General features: G+C 46.1%; 1 protein-coding gene across 1 annotated transcript in view; it reads right to left on the bottom strand.

Annotated features, from left to right (window-relative positions):
* SLC30A8 (solute carrier family 30 member 8) overlaps nt 1–3,995 on the bottom strand; it is a 112,220-nt gene extending 108,225 nt beyond the window's left edge. Inside the window, exon 1 of the mRNA XM_063925100.1 lies at nt 3,857–3,995. Coding sequence (XP_063781170.1) covers nt 3,857–3,927 — 71 coding nt within the window. The 5' untranslated portion in view covers nt 3,928–3,995. The remainder of the gene's footprint in view (nt 1–3,856) is intronic.
* Nucleotides 3,996–18,502: the final 14,507 nt, after the last annotated feature.

Consider the following 18,502-nt stretch of genomic DNA (forward strand, 5'->3'; position numbering starts at 1 on the left):
CATCATCCCGCTGTCTGATTCTCGCGTGGTTTCGATTCCATATAAGGAGCCGCGTGTCGCCGCCATTTTCACTCCGGCATTGGAGAGTGTAGCGAGAGGACATGTCTCCGTCCTCAATGTCCTGCATCAGTTCAGTGGTGGTGTCTTGTACTGCATCAGTCCAGTCACAGTGGTTGTGTCCTCTGCTGCCATATGTCCAGTGCTGCTGTATAAGTCCAGTCCAGTGGTGCTGTGTTGTGCTGCATCAGTTCAGTGGCGGTGTATTGTGCTGCATCAGTCCAGTGGTGCTGTGTTGTGCTGCATCAGTTCAGTGGCGGTGTATTGTGCTGCATCAGTCCAGTCACGGTTGTGTCCTCTGCTGCCATATGTCCAGTGCTGCTGTATAAGTCCAGTCCATTGCAGTGGTGCCATCCTGTCTGACACTGCAGTGCCACTCCTAGATGGGCCAGGTGTTTGTGCCACACACTTGTGTCGCTTAGTTTAGTCACACAGCTACCTCGGTGCAACCTTTTGGCCTAAAAACAATATTGTGAGGAGTGAGGCGTTCAGAATAGACTGGAAATGAGTTGAAATGAATGTTATTGAGGTTAATAATACCGTACGATCAAAATTACCCCCAAATTCTGTGATTTTAGCTGTTTTTATGGGGGTTTTTCAAAAATCATCCAGATCCAAAACCAAAACCAAAACACGAAAGGGTGGTTTTGGCAAAACCAATCCAGATCCAAAACACGAGCATGGAACCAGAACCAAAACACAATACATGAAAAGTGCCCGCTGCACATCTCTACTATCTACCTTTACCAGCTCTGGCACTCGTCTGGTTATCATAGCATCCAGCCGCTTAGGCTGGAGACCCTAGCAACTGAGGACACTGACTCAGGATTGGCTACCTGAGACCATCAGTCACACTAGCTGCACTTGGAGCGGCCATTGCACATGAACCTCCCAGCTACGTACATGGGCTGTCTCGTACCGACCCTCCACGCAGTCCCCTTTGAATGTAACTCTGACATTTCTTCCCCTCTTATAAGCCCCACAACTGACAGCAAAGGCTACGGACCTACACTTACCTGTCTTCCATTTCCAACCCTGCCTTGAGCTGGTTACCATATTGGCTCAGGGTTGGCCACCTGAGACAATCATTCACCTGATTTTCCTTTTGCATGGGCATCTAGGTAATACACATGGGGGCTGATTCAGAGATGGTCTCAGTTTGCACAGCAGCTGCGGCTTTGGAGGCATATACTAATGGTGCAGAAGACGTCTAGAGAGAAAAGACTCCCACTGTCTCCCACGCACAATAAGACTCTTCTCATGTCTCCAAACCTTCAAGCAGTCCCTGAAAACTCACCTCTTCAGACAAGCTTATCAAATTCCAGAACCTTCCACATGACCTTCATAAACATTCCTATCTAACTACATCCCCTCTGCACAGTCCACACATAACCTTACATATTTTCTCTCTCTTCACTTTCCCATCCTCCGGACCCCAGGCCAACATCGCTGTGTGACTGTATCATACAGCCCACCAAGAACCTTTGTAATCTGGTGGACCATTGTGCAATAGATAACACCTATCCTTGTGTATCAATGCCTATTTCCTATAGAGTGTAAGCTTGTGAGCAGGGCCTTCCTACCTCTATGTCTGTTGTTACCCAGTTTTGTTTTATCACTGCTGTTTCCAATTGTAAAACGTAACGGAATTTGCTGCACTATATAAGTAATTGTTTAAGAGGTTCCAAACCTTGCTAGCACGCACAAGTCGCTTTAGAAATAGCTTTTTTCCATCTGCAGTACGGTTGCTAAATGAGTGAGTGTATTATTCTGAGTTTTTATGCATATTATGATATGTCTGCTATTGGGTGCTATGTACTTTTGTAATTTTGTTTGTCAATTTGTTTTGGCTGATGACAATAAATTAAAACTTTTGAACTTTTTATTGTTAATAAATAATAATAATAATAATAATAATAAACTGTAGATCCAAATGCTATGTTTTGAAATCTGTTTATGTGCAGTTCTCAAAAGTTGGGAGATGAACACAAACTATTGGTTTACCCTGTAGAGCCTATTATGTGCTAGCAAACCCAGATCAACCAGATGCATGCTTTTTAAATAGAGGCTGATTGACCTCTCAATGGGCACATTATGAACAAGCCACCCAAGGGGTTGAAACACGCATCATGCCACATGTGGTACTGCCAGGGCAGCCATCAGGGGGAACTATGGGGTCTGGTGTCCCAGGCCCTTACAAAGAGTGGGGCCCACCCCTGGCTCCTACTATCAATACCTGTAGAGCTGCAAAGTGAAGACTCCTTAAAACAAGTCTTCAGCTGTGCATCAGCTCGCTGTGAACCGTTCCTGTAGGTACACAACACTCCACCTATATGTAATATCACAATATATGACATCACATAGGTGTGGAGTGGTGTGGCAGAATCTTATTTTGGGTGTGGGCAATTTCTGATGGCAGCCATGGGTACTGGTCTATACACAAAAAAACAAGTGGATGTACTCGACACCAGAATCCCAGGCGCAAAATTCTGAAATTAATTATTTCACTTGTATTAAGTAGTCACTAGCTGCACCAACTAAGGCTTTGCAAGAGCCTAGAAGCAAACTAGAATACAATCGGAAGTGCGCTTCAGTGACTCTAAATACAGTGATGATTGGGTGAGTGTTTGCCTTTACTGAAAACCAAGAGACTTGTTGTAATGTAATGTTGTAGTGGCACTCTGATTCTACCTCAACTTACTGAAGCTAAGCTATTACATATATTTTTTTAACTTTTTATCCTGCACATTTTATGCCTTATCTCTTATGTTTTTATGCTCTCTTTTATGAAATTTGGCATATTGGTTTTTTGTATATTTTTATGTTTTTCCTTCATTTTTTCATATATCAATTGGCATAGGCTGCATTTTTTATTGTCATTATCTTATACTAATACTCCTTTTTATAGTGCTATGTTTTCTGAAATAAATTTTATGTTTTTATAACTACCTGTCTTCACAATAATAATTGACACCTTGGTCGCTTGCCAATACCTCATCCCTTTTACCACATATATATATATATATATATATATATATGTATGTACAACAGAAAATAGTTTATGCGCAAATACCAGTCCTCTTTGCAGGTGTTTTAATGTGGAACTACAAGTCCCAGTTTCAGCTATAAAAAAAGGAGATTGTGCACGCTTTCAAATGGATTCCAATATATCCCCTTAGGCACCAAGAATCTTTGTGAATTCTGTAATTAAATGGAAGAAAAGGAGCGCTCCATAGTGCGTATCATTTTAAAAAATTGTAGTTTATTACAGCAAGGATTGCTATGGAGCGTTCCTTTTCTTCCATTTAATTACATATATATATATATATATATATATATATATATATATATATATAATATTATCAATAATAATGATTAATGTGTGTATTCTATAAAATCTATAAATATACGTGTGCAAACATACTTACAGTATAGATAGATAGATAGATAGATAGATAGATAGATAGATAGATAGATAGATAGATAGTAAGCTTCCTACCTCTATCTCTGTCTGTTTTTACCCAGTTTTGTTCTATTACTGTTGTTCTAATTATAAAGCGCAATGGAATATGCTGCGCTATATAAGAAACTGTTAATAAATAATATATATATATATATATATATATATATGTACATAACATGTATATATACACACACATATACAGTATGTATATATATATATATATATATATATATATATATGAACTATGGCATTCAGAAATTAATATAATTAGAAGCCAGTTTTCTGCGTTAGGTTCTTGTAATCATGTGTAACTGAAGAAATGTAAATCCACATTACCTGTCGCTGGTTAGTGAGTACATTCGGGTGGCTTTGTCGCTTACCAGGTAAGCTTTCTCCAGCCCCTGCATGTCGATAGCGAAGTCGGTGAGATTGGCAGCTGCCACAATGCAAACCGTAATCAGACAAACGTTGCAAGACAGATAATATCCAGCATAGTATAAGTTTCCTCGGCCCTTGCTGCCTTCTTCTGTGAGTGTGCAGAACACTGCGTGTCTGTGTGTGTGTGTGTGTGTGTGTGTGTGAGTGATGATCTGTCGGTGACCATACACATAGCACCTAGCACGCAGGTGCTTCCAGACTCAGTGCAGCACGAGAACACCTCACATGCAGGTAACAGGGAAGCAGCCAATTAAATCGGTTGCCAGGGTTTTAGGACAAAATCATACAGCTAAATGCATACTGTCTCTCTAGGAAACCCTGGTGTCAAGAGACAAGCTTGCTAAAAAAATATTTATTGAAGTATATGGGCACTTCATTATCGAAGGAAGAATCTCTTGGGGTATTCAGAGCCAATGTTTTAAGTCGATATGGGAAAGATGAGATACGCCAGTGACAGATGAGTGGTAGAAGACGTACAGATAACCGCACAACATATCACAAGGTCTGTAATCTGCATTTTAGCTCGAAGAGTTCTCTGGATAAACAGCTGCCAGGGTGTAAATGAGTGATCTTAGAAAGGCGCAGTATGAGAGGAGTTTTCCCTGTCCTAAAATCACAACTTTCACCCTCCTCTCCCCAGACTAAGGGGGGTATGTATCAAACCTTGGAGAGAGATAAAGCAGAGAGAGATTATGTACAAGCCAATCATCTTCTGCCATTTTACAGAATGTGGGGGAGATAAAAGTGGAGAAGCGAGCCAGTGGAGAAGTTGCCCATGGCAACCAATCAGAATTGACGTAACATTTATAATTTGCATAATATAAAAGTACACAGCAGCTGATTGGTTGCCATGTACTAAGCCATGGAGAAAGTGGAAAGAGATAAAGTCCCCACCAATCAGTTTCTAAATGTAATTTTTAAAACACAGCCTGTAACATGGCCGTTAGGAGATGATTGGCTGGTATTCTTTTTCTCTCCATTTTATCACTCTCCAAAGCTTAGTACATATGCCCCGTAGACTTCAGCATTCACTTTGTTTTGGGGTGACATGAGGCATTGCAGTATAGGGATCACAAACCATATATAGATCAGACTCCCCTTCTCCACAGATCCCAAGGATGGAGCAAGTGCAGATAGGGTGATCGGGTGTGCCTAGTTCTGTAGAACCATGGTAAACATAAAATTCTGGACCAGAGCCATTTTCCTCTCCACAAAAATACTGTCATTCTGCATCCCGGGAGCTATAAGGTACATGCCCATATAGTCATGGCCGGCCCTACCATTACGCCGGGAATGCGGCGAGAGCCAGACTGTAGAGGGCGCCACTGCAGACAGTGACAGCAAGTCACCATCACTCACTCTGTCTCCCCACCACCAGTCCTGGACACTGACAGACTCCCCTGACAGGCTCACAGCACCTCCTGAGGCTCTGCTTGGCCGCCTGGCACACAGACACACAATGATTCGTGGCTCACCCCCATGAGACGTGACCACACCCCCTTTCAGGGGCATCTCTAGAGAGGAGGGGACCCGTGTGCAGACTCTGTGTGTGGGCCCCCTCCTCTCCAATAGCCGTCACCGCTGCTGGCACTCCGAGCGCTGTAGACTCTGGCACAGTGCCAGAGTCATTTTTTCTGAGTCCTGCGCCTGCGCTGTAGACTCGGGCACTGTGCCAGAGTCTCTAGTGGTCAGTGCGCTAGCAGCGGTGCAACAGCTACGGGAGAGGAGGGGGCCCACACAGAGTCACCAATGGACGCCGGAAAGGTGAGTATAGGAGAAATGGGTGCAGCATGTGCGGTGTGGGCCCCGCCTGGACTCAGGGGCCCTTGTGCACCGCACATACTGCACCCATTATAGAAACGCCAATGTCCCCTTGTTGTGCGCATGCACAGACTAGAACTGCAGGGCTATTTTAGAGCTCAAGTCCATCCCTGTATGTGCCTCTGCATGGCTGGCTGGAAACACGCATGCTGACCCTCATTCCGAGTTGTTCGCTCGCAAGCTGCTTTTAGCAGCATTGCTCACGCTAAGCCGCCGCCTACTGGGAGTGAATCTTAGCATAGTAAAATTGCGAGCGAAAGATTCGCAAAATTGCGAAAAGACTTCTCTGTGCAGTTTCTGAGTAGCTCGAGACTTACTCTTCTAGGGCGATCAGTTCAGTGCTTGTCGTTCCTGGTTTGACGTCACAAACACACCCAGCGTTCGCCCAGACACTCCTCCGTTTCTCCAGCCACTCCCGCGTTTTTCCCAGAAACGGTAGCATTTTTTCACACACTCCCATAAAACGGCCAGTTTCCGCCCAGAAACACCCACTTCCTGTCAATCACATTACGATCACCAGAACGAAGAAAAAACCTCGTAATGCCGTGAGTAAAATTCCTAACTGTATAGCAAATTTACTTGGCGCAGTCGCACTGCGGACATTGCGCATGCGCATTAGCGACTAATCGCTCCGTTGCGAGAAAAAAATAACGAGCGAACAACTCGGAATGAGGGCCGCTGTTCTATGTTTTCATTGTACATTGGATTTCCTGGATGTATTTATACAAATGTCTGCGTGTTCCATTGTGCTACTGGGAGTATGGGGGAAGGCAGGGGCGTTTTAAGAGAGGAGGAGGCCCGTGTTCAGCCTCCTCCGTTTGGGCCCCCTCCTCTCGGCCCGGAGCGCTGTAGAGTCTACTATACTGCGCATGTGCATATCTCCGGGAAAATGGCGCGGCAGCCATTTTCCCTGAGATTTCTCTACTGTGCATGTGCTGAACTCCGTGAAAATGGGCGCTGAGCCATTTTCACAGAGTTCTAATAGCGCTGCGGATGCCGGGGCTGGACTTCGGAGGAGTGAGTGTTTTATAAATGGGTGCAGTGTGTGCGGTGTGGGCCTACTCTGGACTCAGGGGCCTGTGTCCACCGCACACACTGCACCCATTATAGAAACGCCAGTGGGAGAAGGTCATAAGGGGGCTGGGAGGGGTCAGCAATGAATTTTTGAAATCAGAGTTTTCCAGTAATTTCATAACCTGATTTTGTAATAAGTGTATTTTATTTAAGGAATCTTCTATTATCCTTTTGCTGTGAATTGGACAGACATTACTATATCTTACTTACCGACATTCTGGCTGCTCTCTGCGGGAGAGAGCAGCCAGGTCGGCTCAGCAGGGGGGCAGGGGAGGGCTGTGACGTGAGGAGGGGGTGGACCGGAGGCTGGACGGGGGCGGGGTTACAGGTGCATATCCTTTAAGCCACGTCCCCTGCTCTGTAATGCCGCAATCACCTGCATTACACTGCAGGGGGCGTGGCTATGATGACGCGATCAGCAAGAATCGCGTCATCGACTGCCCGGACCGACCACTTTACACACTAAGGAGGGACCCTTGAAATCGGGAGACTTGCCTGCTCTTCCGGGGGAACCGGGAGGGTCACCCGATTTTCGGGAGCCTCCCGGCCATTCCGGGAGAGTAGGCAAGTATGTACTATATAGACACTATTATATATTCTCCTGACATGTAAAGGTGCAATTACTGAAAATAGTCCTTATTACAAGGGATATTTTAATTTTAAATTAAAATGTCCCTGCTATGTACTAAAGTTTACTGGCAGGGATAGCTGTTAGGGCTGCTGTTATAAGGGCTCCGGCTGTAAGGGCTGCTGTTATAAGGGCTCCGGCTGTAAGGGCTGCTGTTATAAGGGATCCGGCTGTAAAGGCTCTGGCTGTAAGGGCTGCTGTTCTAAGGGCTTGACTGTAAGGGCTGCTGTTACAAGGGCTTGACTGTAAGGGCTGCTGTTATAAGGGCTTGACTGTAAGGGCTGCTGTTATAAGGGCTCCGGCTGTAAGGGCTGCTGTTATAAGGGATCCGGCTGTAAGGGCTGCTGTTATAAGGGATCCGGCTGTAAGGGCTGCTGCTATAAGGGCACCGGCTATAAGGGCTGCTGTTATAAGGGCTCCGGCTGTAAGGGCTGCTGTTATAAGGGCTCCGGCTGTAAGGGCTGCTGTTATAAGGGCTCCGGCTGTAAGGGCTGCTGTTATAAGGGATCCGGCTGTAAAGGCTCCGGCTGTAAGGGCTACTGTTATAAGGGCTCCGGCTGTAAGGGCTGCTGTTATAAGGGCTCCGGCTGTAAGGGCTGCTGTTATAAGGGATCCGGCTGTAAAGCCTCTGGCTGTAAGGGCTGCTGTTATAAGGGATCCGGCTGTAAGGGCTGCTGTTATAAGGGCTCCGGCTGTAAGGGCTGCGGCTGGCAGTGATGGCTCAGCGGCTGCATAATGGCTGCTTCACAGCGCCGCTGGCCTGACCAGAGGCGGAACAGAGGTGGACAGAGGTGGAACGCCAGGGATGCAGTTCCACCCCAAGTTAAGCCCTGCCAACGTGGCTGCAAAAGGTACCCTGCCTGCGGGGACACAAAATGTTGTGGCAGGGGCCGAATGTGGCCCGTAGGCCGCGAGTTTGACACCTCTGCTCTAGAGGAAAGAAATATTGTATTTATATTTCCACTCATCTCCCAGATAAATGATAACCAATGCTTACTGGTGTCAACAACTGAATTGAATGAATAACCATGTGATAGACACCACTAACATTGCATTTTGGTGTATGTATTATGTGCTAACCAATATTGAATATACAAGCAATACTTATTAGGACAATACACTTAAACTAAACACTCTGCAACGGATTCGATATGAGACCCCGACTGTCGGAATTCCGGCGGTCGAAATACAGACGCTGAATTCCGACAGTTGGAATCCTGAGCGCAGCGTGACCCCCTCATTGCGCTTGCCACACTTCGGGCCCAGTGGTCGTCACACTACTCTTTTCCCCCTTGGGTGGTGGCATGGACCACCACCCAAGTGGGGCGTCGGCATTTCACCGGGTGTCGGGATTCCATTCCGAGTGCTGGGATCCCGACACCTTGCCGATACAACCCCTTCTTCCTTTTTCCTGCAGTATTAAATAATCCCATCAGATATCACCACCCTGATTTTTGTTTTGTTTTGTCTGGTAATAATATACACGGTAGATCATATAATCTATCAACTGCAGTTTGACAAACCTGCGGAACATCCACCAGGAATCCTGCCAGAAAAAGAGGTGGGACAGCTCACAATGCATGCTGTTTCAGTTATCCAGCCTGCTACAATGCCCTAGCATTGCCCTAGAACGCACAAATGTTTTTACCTCTATCCTGCTGGATAGTAAGACAGAGACATAAACTAACACAGTTGCAGCTAGAAAACAAAACTTAATAGCTAGGGGGCTATAGAGAAACTAATATACACATTTAAGTTTACTTTTCCTCTTTAAATAACACATTCAGTACTTTTAAAACATGCGTTTTACTAGATTTCTTCCTACAAATCGTCTCCTTTTCAAAATCTCTTTGGAGGGCAGACAAGTGTGGCTGCCAGTTATATAGAAACAACTTCATAGCTGTCAGCATGTCATATGAAGGCCGAGGAGGGGAGGAGTAAGGGGAGAATTTTACAGTACACAGACTGGACTGAGCTCAGAGGAATGTTTCAAAGTGCATCTGCTTACTACATCATGTATGCTGTGACTGTGGTTACCATGGGTATTACATGACTGACCAAATAAATCATTAATAGCATGCTAAAGAAACAATCCAAGGTAAATGTTTCATCTAAAACATTCTTCTTATTATTAAATTATTCTATAAATGAATATAAAAGTAGAAATGTCTGTATTTCAATTATTTTCTGTATAACATATGTAGTTTCTATTCAAACAAAACACTGTTTTTTCAATTAGGGACCCTGTGCCCTTTAAAGGCTAGAAGTTTACTCTAATTATAATTAGAGTAAAATTCTGGACTGTAAGGGGCCTGGAGTCCCTAATTGAAAAAATAGTTTTGTTTGATTAGAATCTACGTATATTATATTATTATATAGAGAGTAATTGAAATTCAGAAATTTCGCTTTTTAGAATAATTTATAGAATATTTTAATCTTGTTTAAAAAATGTTTCCCTATGATTGTCCCCACATCTATACCATCCAATTTGATTGGATCCTGCTAGAAAAGGAGATTTATGGTAGACTTACCATGGTTAAATCTCTTTCTGCGAGGTACACTGGATTCCACAGGGAATACATCAGGGTGTAGAGTTGGATCTTGATCCGAGGCACCAACAGGCTAAAGCTTTAACTGTTCCCAAGATGCACTGCACCGCCTCCTCTATAACCCCGCCTCCAGGCACTGGAGCTCAGTTTCGTTAACCAGTCCAATGCAGTAGCAGGTAAAAGAGACGGCAGAAGTTAGTCACACAGACCCACATTCTCTCGACAGGAGAAGGGACCAGCGGCTAATGCCATACAAACCCAAAGAAGCTAAGTGCGTCAGGGTGGACGCCCTGTGGAATCCAGCGTATCTCGCAGAAAGAGATTTAATCATGGTATGTCTAGCATAAATCTCCTTTTCTGCAGCGGGGTACACTGGGAATCCACAGGGAATACATTGGGGATGTCCTAAAGCAGTTCCTCATGGGAGGGGACGCACTGTAGTGGGTACAAGAACCCGGCGTCCAAAGGAAGCATCCTGGGAGGCGGAAGTATCAAAGGCATAGAACCTAATGAACGTGTTCACGGAGGACCATGTAGCCGCCCTGCACAATTGTTCAGCGGCTGCGCCACGGCGGGCCGCCCAAGAAGCTCCAACAGACCGAGTAGAATGGGCCTTGATAGCAGAAGGAGCCAGGAGTCCAGCCTGCGCATAGGCTTGTGCAGTCACCATTCTAATCCATCTGGCCAAGGTTTGCTTATTCGCAGGCCAGCCACGTTTGTGAAAACCAAAGAGGACAAACAGGGTATCTGACCGCCTAATAAAGACAGTCCTCCCTATGTAAATATGGAGAGCCCATACCACATCCAAAGACCGCTCCTTGGAGGTCAAACCAGAAGAGATGAAAGCGGAACCACAATCTCTTGGTTAAGATGGAAAGATGACACCACCTTAGGGAGATAACCGGGTCAAGTTCTAAGAACTGACCGTTCACAGTGGAAAATCAGAAAGGGTTAACGACAGGACAAAGCGCCTAAGTCCGATACCCTCCTAGCAGAGGCAATAGCCAACAGAAAAACGAGCTTAAGCGTAAGGCATTTAATGTCCACAAACTCAAAAGGTTCACATGGAGACTCTTGTAGGGCACTTAAAATAATAGATCCCATGGATTATTTGAAACAATTAAAGCCCATGGAGCCACAGGAGGGATATAGGGAGGCTGAATCTGTAAAACACCCTGAGTGAAAGTATGAACATCAGGAATAGGCACAATTTTCCTCTGAACCCACACCGACCTTGAGGGAGGCCAGACGAAGGCCCAAGTCTAGGCCTTGTTGCAGAAAAGCCAAAAGTCTGGAAGTACTGAAATTGTATGCATCATAATTCTTACCAGCACACCATGTGTAGTAAGAATTCCAGACCCTGTAATAAATCCGAGCTGAAGCCGGTTTACAGGCTTTAACGTAGTTTGGATGACCGCCTCAGAGAATCCTTTGGCTCCCAGGAGTGATGCTTCAAGAGCCACGCCGTCAAAACCAGTCTGGCAGGTCCAGGTAGACACAAGGGCCCTGAACGAGGAGGTCTGGGCATTGAGAAAGTAGAAGAGGACACTCGAATACAGACCCTGTAGGTCTGAGAACCAATGCCGTCTGGGAGACACTGGAGCGACTAGAAGTAGTATTCTTCCTTCTTGCTTGAACTTCCGTAGTATCCTAGGCAGTAGTAACACTGGTGGGAACACATACGGCAGCTGAAAGTTCCATGGAATTGCCAGTGCGTCCACGAATGCCATCAGGTCTACATCTGGTAGGCCCCACTTGTCCACTAGGAGTTGAAAGACTTCTGGATGAAGACTCCACTCTCCGGCGAGCACGTCCTGACGACTGAGGAAATCCGCTTCCCAGTTGAGGACTCCCAGAATGAACACTGCTGACAGTGCTGGCAGATGGCATTCCACCCATAGAAGGATTTTTTACACTTCCATCGTTGCCATGCGGCTTTGAGTGCCGCCTTGATGATTTATGTAAGCCACCGTGGTGGCATTGTCTGATTGTACTTGAACAGGCCTGTTCTGTACCAGAGGCAGGGCAAGAGTCAAAGCATTGAACACTGCTCGTAATTCCAGAATGTTTATTGGGAGGAGAGATTCATCCTTGGTCCACCGACCCATGAGAGAGTTTTGCTCCAACACCGCGTCCCTACCTCGCAGACTGGCGTGCATTGTCAGTCGGACCCAGTTGGAGATCCAGAAGGGACAGCCCCTGCTCAACTGTTGGTCCTGTAGCCACCAGCTCAGTGACAGACGAACCTCCGGAGTAAAGGAGATCATATGAGACCTGATCCGATGAGGCAGGCTGTCCCACTTGGAAAGGATTATCCTCTGCAGAGAGCGGGAATGAAATTGAGTGTAGTCTACCATGTCGAAAGCCGGCACCATGATGCCTAGTACTTGCATCGCTGAGTGTATCGACACTCTTGGGTGAGAGAGGAAGTATCTGTTGCTGTCCTGAAGTTTCAGGACTTTCTCTGGAGACAGACACAATCTCTGACTGTGTGTGTCCAGCAGTGCCCCCAGGTACACCATGCTCCAAGCAGGGACCAGTGAGGACTTTTTCCAGTTGATGAGCCACCCGTGGGCTTGTAGGAATTGGACCATCAGTTCCAGATGACTGAGGAGAACATCTTGGGAGCTCGCCAGGATCAGCAAGTCATCCAGATATGGCAGGATCCTGATTCCCTGATGGCGGAGAAGAGCCATCCCCATGGCCATGACCTTGGTGAATATCCGAGGGGCCGTGGCCAGTCCAAATGGCAGAGCCTGGAATTGTAGGTTGCCAATAGCAAACCGCAGATATTGCTGATGCGTCATGGCAATGGGTATATGCAGGTAAGCATCCTATATGTCCAGGTATACCATATAGTCTTCGGGTTCCATGGCCGGTACAATAGAGCGAATAGTTTCATTACGGAATTTGGACACTCCCACAAATTTGTTCAATGATTTGAGGTTGAGTATAGGCTGGAAGGACCCATTTGGCATCGGAACTAGAAACAGGGTCGAATAGTATCCCCTGCCTCTCTGACAGAGGTACCGGCACCACCACTCCTGTGTCCAGGAGGGATTGCACAACCAAGTGTAGAGATTGCGCTTTTAACGGATCCGAAGGGATAACCATTGAGCAGAACTGGCGAGGGGGATGTTTCTTGAAAGAGATTGCGTACCCGTGAGAGACAACTTCCCACACCTAGGTATCCGAAGTGGTCATTAACCAGGCCTGGGTAAAAACTGCAGAAGCCGGCCTTCCACCCTGGGGTCCCCCCCTCCCCACAATCATGAAGCAGGCTTGTCTTGAAGCAGGCTGACGGACGGACCAAGATTGTTTAGGTTTGGGCTTAGTGGTTTTGGAAACACGAGCCTGTCTCGGGTACGCCTGACCTTTTGCCTTCCCTGGAGATTGAAAGGAATTAAAAGTGGTACTCTTAGCCTTCGGAGCGGGAGGATTAGTAGGTGGGAGACACGCAGTCTTAGTAGTTGCCAAGTCAGTCACAATCTTGTTCAGATTCTCCCCAAAAAGGATGTCTCCCTTAAAAGGGAGCACCTCCAAGGTCTTTTTGGAGTCCAGGTCCACCTTCCTGGACCTTAACCATAGAATTCGGCAAGCCAGGATAGACGTAGTAGATGCCTTGGGCGCCATAACATCTGCCTCAGAGGCCGCCTCCTGAATATAGTGGGAGGCTGTGGTAATATAAGACAGATATTGTCTGGCAGTGTGAGAAAAATCCTGAGGCAGCTCATTCTCAATTGCCTGAACCCATGCTTCACATCCTTTTGTAGCCCTGGAGGCTGCTATAGTAGGTCTGTGTACAGCACCTGTAAGGGAGTAAATAGATTTCAGGCAACCCACCACACGTTTATCTGTCGGTTCCATCAGTGAGGTGACAGTGGTGACAGGCAGAGTAGATGACAACACAAGACGGGCGATATGAGAGTCCACCGGTGGTGGTGCTTCCCACTTGTTACTCAACTCCGCAGGGATAGGATAACGAGTTAGCCTCTTTTTAGACAGGGGAAATTTATTTCCTGGAGGCTCCCAGGATTCGTTACATACTGTATGTCAATTAAATGGGCAGAATGTAGTAAGACTATTTTAGCAACCTTCTGACGTTTGAATTTATCAGGTTTCTTAGATGCAGTAGTGGGCTTTATCTCATAATCCCTATGAAGAATCAGCTTAATAGCCTCCCCTAATTCAGGAACATTAACCTGGGTTGTAGATTCCTCATCAGAAGCAGCTGTATCAGTGTCTGACGGATCTGTATATTCCCCATCCTCATCAGAAGAATTTATCCAAAATATTAGTGGATTGTGAGGAAGAAATGGCCCGCTTAGATGACCCCTTGGCCCCACAGGGGCGTGGGGTAGACTTTTGTCTAACCAAAGATTGATTTAGTTGTTGTAACTGGGTAGACAGGGTGTCCGCCAAAGGCGGATTAACTACAGGGACAATATGTGGCTGTAATGGTACAGGAGGTTCCTCAGGGGGCGTAAGACGTGTCACAAGCGTATTTAGCATACTTGAAAATGATGTCCAAGGTGGGTCTTGATTGGCCACAGGTGCTGCAGGTTGACTGGGAGGTGTATGGCATCCAGTGCCTGAACCATCCGTTAAAACCTCCCCCTCAGGTAAATCCTTGGTGCCAGCACTGAATGATGCAGAAGCGGCCACTGATTTTCCTTCCTGTGTGGCAGACATTATAGGGAATGTAGCCTTAGAGCGTTACAGTACAATATAGCCAGACAAAAACAATACCTGCAAATAACCCCCTGTGTTATGTGACAGTAAATACAGGACACAAACAGAGGATTTAAGCGGTATGAGGTCACTGAAATACACAGTAAAAAAATACAAAACAGTATAAACTGTGTAGCACTATATATATATATATATATATATATACTGACGCTGATGCACCTAGCCCCCCAGGGTACAGACTATAGTGATAGCAAGTAGTGTGATACACAAGAATGGAATCCACACAGCAGCTACAGGCACACTCAGTCACAGGTACGCTGCAGAAGTTATTACAGATAAACAATAAAACTGCACTGGACTAGTAACACTACATATAAATATGTATGAGTATAGATATAACAATGCACAGTAACTACTGGATGTATATCACAGAGTACCTGTACTAAATATTCAGGTAGCAGTACACTTGTTCTTAACTAACACTAAAATGACATGCAGAATACTTAAGTAAAAACACAAAAGAACAGCGCTGGCACATTTACACTAAAACTTATTAATTTAATATCACATATAAAATAAATCTTACACAACCCATACCATATAAAACAATTAAGATATATGACAATGAAGATATATAGCTTGCAGGATAAACCCTTCTTTATATAACCAGCCAGAGAGCTTTAGCTGCCCCTCACTAATTAGTTATATATGCGCAGCCGAGTGTTTGTACTGAATGGTACCATTCGATACATATGTCCCAATTGCAACACTGTTTCTCTGATTGTTGCAATAGTAGCTACTCCGGTCACTCCGCAAACCTGGATTAATCTCACAGGTTACAATTCTTTAGCAAGCAGCCAATTAAGTATACTTTCCAGGTAAAGTTCCTCACACAATTAAGTTGTCAAACAGTGTGATCTCCACTTGTAATACACCGTAATTACAGCTCACAAGACTCTTAAAAATACTTATTTGCGCAAGAGTGTTCAGCTTACACTTGTCAAATTGATACCTTTCCCGGCTGTCGCTTCTAAATACAGCCTTATCCGGAGTCCACCGTCTAGTGGATAGCAGGTTTAGTGTCGGATATTATCCGCGTGTAGAACTGTCTCTGGCCGGCCAGCAATTAGGTAGGGATGTCCTGTAAAAACTCCTCAGCAGTACGTCCGACAAAAGCGTTTCTCCGTTTAGATATACAGCTTAGTGGCTTCCTCAGTGTCTGTAAATGCACAGCGCTGATGAGACAGGCGGCTTTACAGAGGTGACATTGAATGCAGTCCTGGAGATCAGCCCAGCTAGCAGTATAAAGATGGTGCCAAAATCTCTGTCAGGGAGTGAGGGAGAGTGAAATGCAGCTCCAGGGCAGGAACACCAGCAGTAGATGGCGCCCAGAGCTGGGGGAGGGGCTACAGGTCAGCACCTTATCCCCTATGCTGGTCCTCATCACCGGGTACTATGGAGCCTGTGTAAAACGGATTTTAGTAAATCCGACCTGTGCTCCCTGCCCTGGTGGATATAATCGGGTCCCTGTGCAGTACAGTGTCCATGCCAGCGGCGCGGTCCATCTCCTGGGACCACGACTGGACCGTGATTTACTGGCGGGTCACACCAGGGGGACCACTCTTACCTCCTCCTTGACACCAACTTACAAACTGAGCTCCAGTGCCTGGAGGCGGGGTTATAGAGGAGGCGGTGCAATGCATCCTGGGAACAGTGAAAGCTTTAGCCTGTTGGTGCCTCATATCAAGTTCCAACTCTACACCCCAATGTATTCCCTGTGGAATCCCAGTGTGCCCCCGCTGCAGAAAAACAATTTCTTTAAAAATGTCCAGTTAATTGGGGTCTTATTCTGGGTGGGGGGGTCTCACCTCTCTTTGCATTGGGGTTGGCAAAACTGGCTCTCCAGAAGCAGGGGAGAAAGTGTCACCATTAATTAACTATTTTACACAGTGGCGTAACTAGAAATTTTTCTCCACCAAGCCAAAAAATTCTTCGGCGCCCCCCCCCCCATAATTGACACTAGTAAAGGGACAAATATGTGCGCGCCGAATACAGCAGAATATGTTTAACTGAGTTTATGACCTGTAACGTGGAGTTTCATGTGAACGTCATCCACTATACGTGCTGACGGGTCAGTATGTAATTCCTCTTCTGAGAGCTGCAATCTGAGATACTTCTTTTGAAGAAATATATTATCATCTTTCTTTGTGAGGCGAAACCTAAGACTGGGGCTCTTTGTTACATCTTGCACGCTTATCTCTACTCTATTCGCATCAGTTATTTAAACAGGATTAATTATATGTTTCAATCAGCAGCCAGGAAATAGTGCCCCCCCCCCCCATTTTTTTTTTTTTTTTTTAAAGAATTGCAATTTAGAAGCAACACAAAATGATGCCATGGTGCTCTATACAGGGAACTAAGGGGGTCATTCCGAGTTAATCACACGTAGCAACATTTTGCTGCTCGTGCGATCAACTAGACGCCGCCTATGGGGGAGAGGATTTTAGCATAGCAAGGCTGCGATCGCTTGTGCAGCCCTGCAATGCTAAAAAAGTGTCCTGCAAAACAAGACCAGGGTCAGACCTACTTATCCTGTGCGACGGATCCAGCGACGAAGGCCCCTGGGATTGGCGTCAGACATCCACCCTCCAAACGCCTGGACACGCCTGCGTTCGGATCTCCAGGCCCGGAAAACGGTGAGTAGACGCCCCGCAACGCCTCCCCGCCATCAATCTTCTTGCGATCTTGCTGAAAGTGATCATACTTTCAGCGCTGGCGGCATCGCTGCCCAGTGACGACCATCACCAGGCAACGCCGCCCAGCCGCATTCCCTGACCCGCTCGCACCGCAGCGAAGAACCACTGCATACGAACAGGTCGGAATGACCCCCTGTATGGAATGTTTTGCCACCTAATTAGCGGGTGGAGTAGTTAAAGTCTATTGGTAAAATAAGTAAAACTGTAAGTAATCTCTAACTTCTGTAAGATTTGCATGAAAAGACTGGCAAATCAACCAGTCCACAACTCACAGACAGAAGGGATGGTTACCCACTGGCGTTTGGAAAGCACCAGAGACAGCGCATGTCAAGCGCAAACTAGTGATGAGCGGGTTCGGTTCCTCGGAAACTGAACCCCCCCCGAACTTCACCCATTTTACACGGGTCCGAGACATACTCGGATTCTCCCGTATGGCTCGGTTAACCCGAACCTCATTATCCCGCTGTCGGATTCTCGCGAGATTCGGATTCTATATAAGGAGCCGCGCGTCGCCGCCATTTTCACTCGTGCATTGGAAATGTTAGGGAGAGGACGTGGCTGGTGTCCTCTCCGTTTATTAATGTTGATGCAAATATTTGTGCTTATTGCTTAATTGTGGGGACTGGGGAGCAGCTGTATTATATAGGAGGAGTACGGTGCAGAGTTTTGCTGATCAGTGACCACCAGTTTTATCCGTTCTCTGCCTGAAAAACGCTCCATATCTGTGCTCAGTGTGCTGCATATATCTGTGCTCACACTGCTTTATTGTGGGGACTGGGGACCAGCAGTATTATATAGGAGGAGTACAGTGCAGAGTTTTGCTGACCGGTGACCACCAGTATACGTTGTCTGCCTGAAAAACGCTGCATATCTGTGCTCAGTGTGCTGCATATATCTGTGCTCACACTGCTTTATTGTGGGTACTGGGGACCACCAGTATATTATATAGGAGGAGTACAGTGCAGAGTTTTGCTGACCAGTGACCACCAGTATACGTTGTCTGCCTGAAAAATGCTCCATATCT

Source organism: Pseudophryne corroboree, chromosome 5 (assembly GCF_028390025.1).
Source record: "Pseudophryne corroboree isolate aPseCor3 chromosome 5, aPseCor3.hap2, whole genome shotgun sequence".
NCBI classification, from domain to species: Eukaryota; Metazoa; Chordata; class Amphibia; order Anura; family Myobatrachidae; genus Pseudophryne; species Pseudophryne corroboree.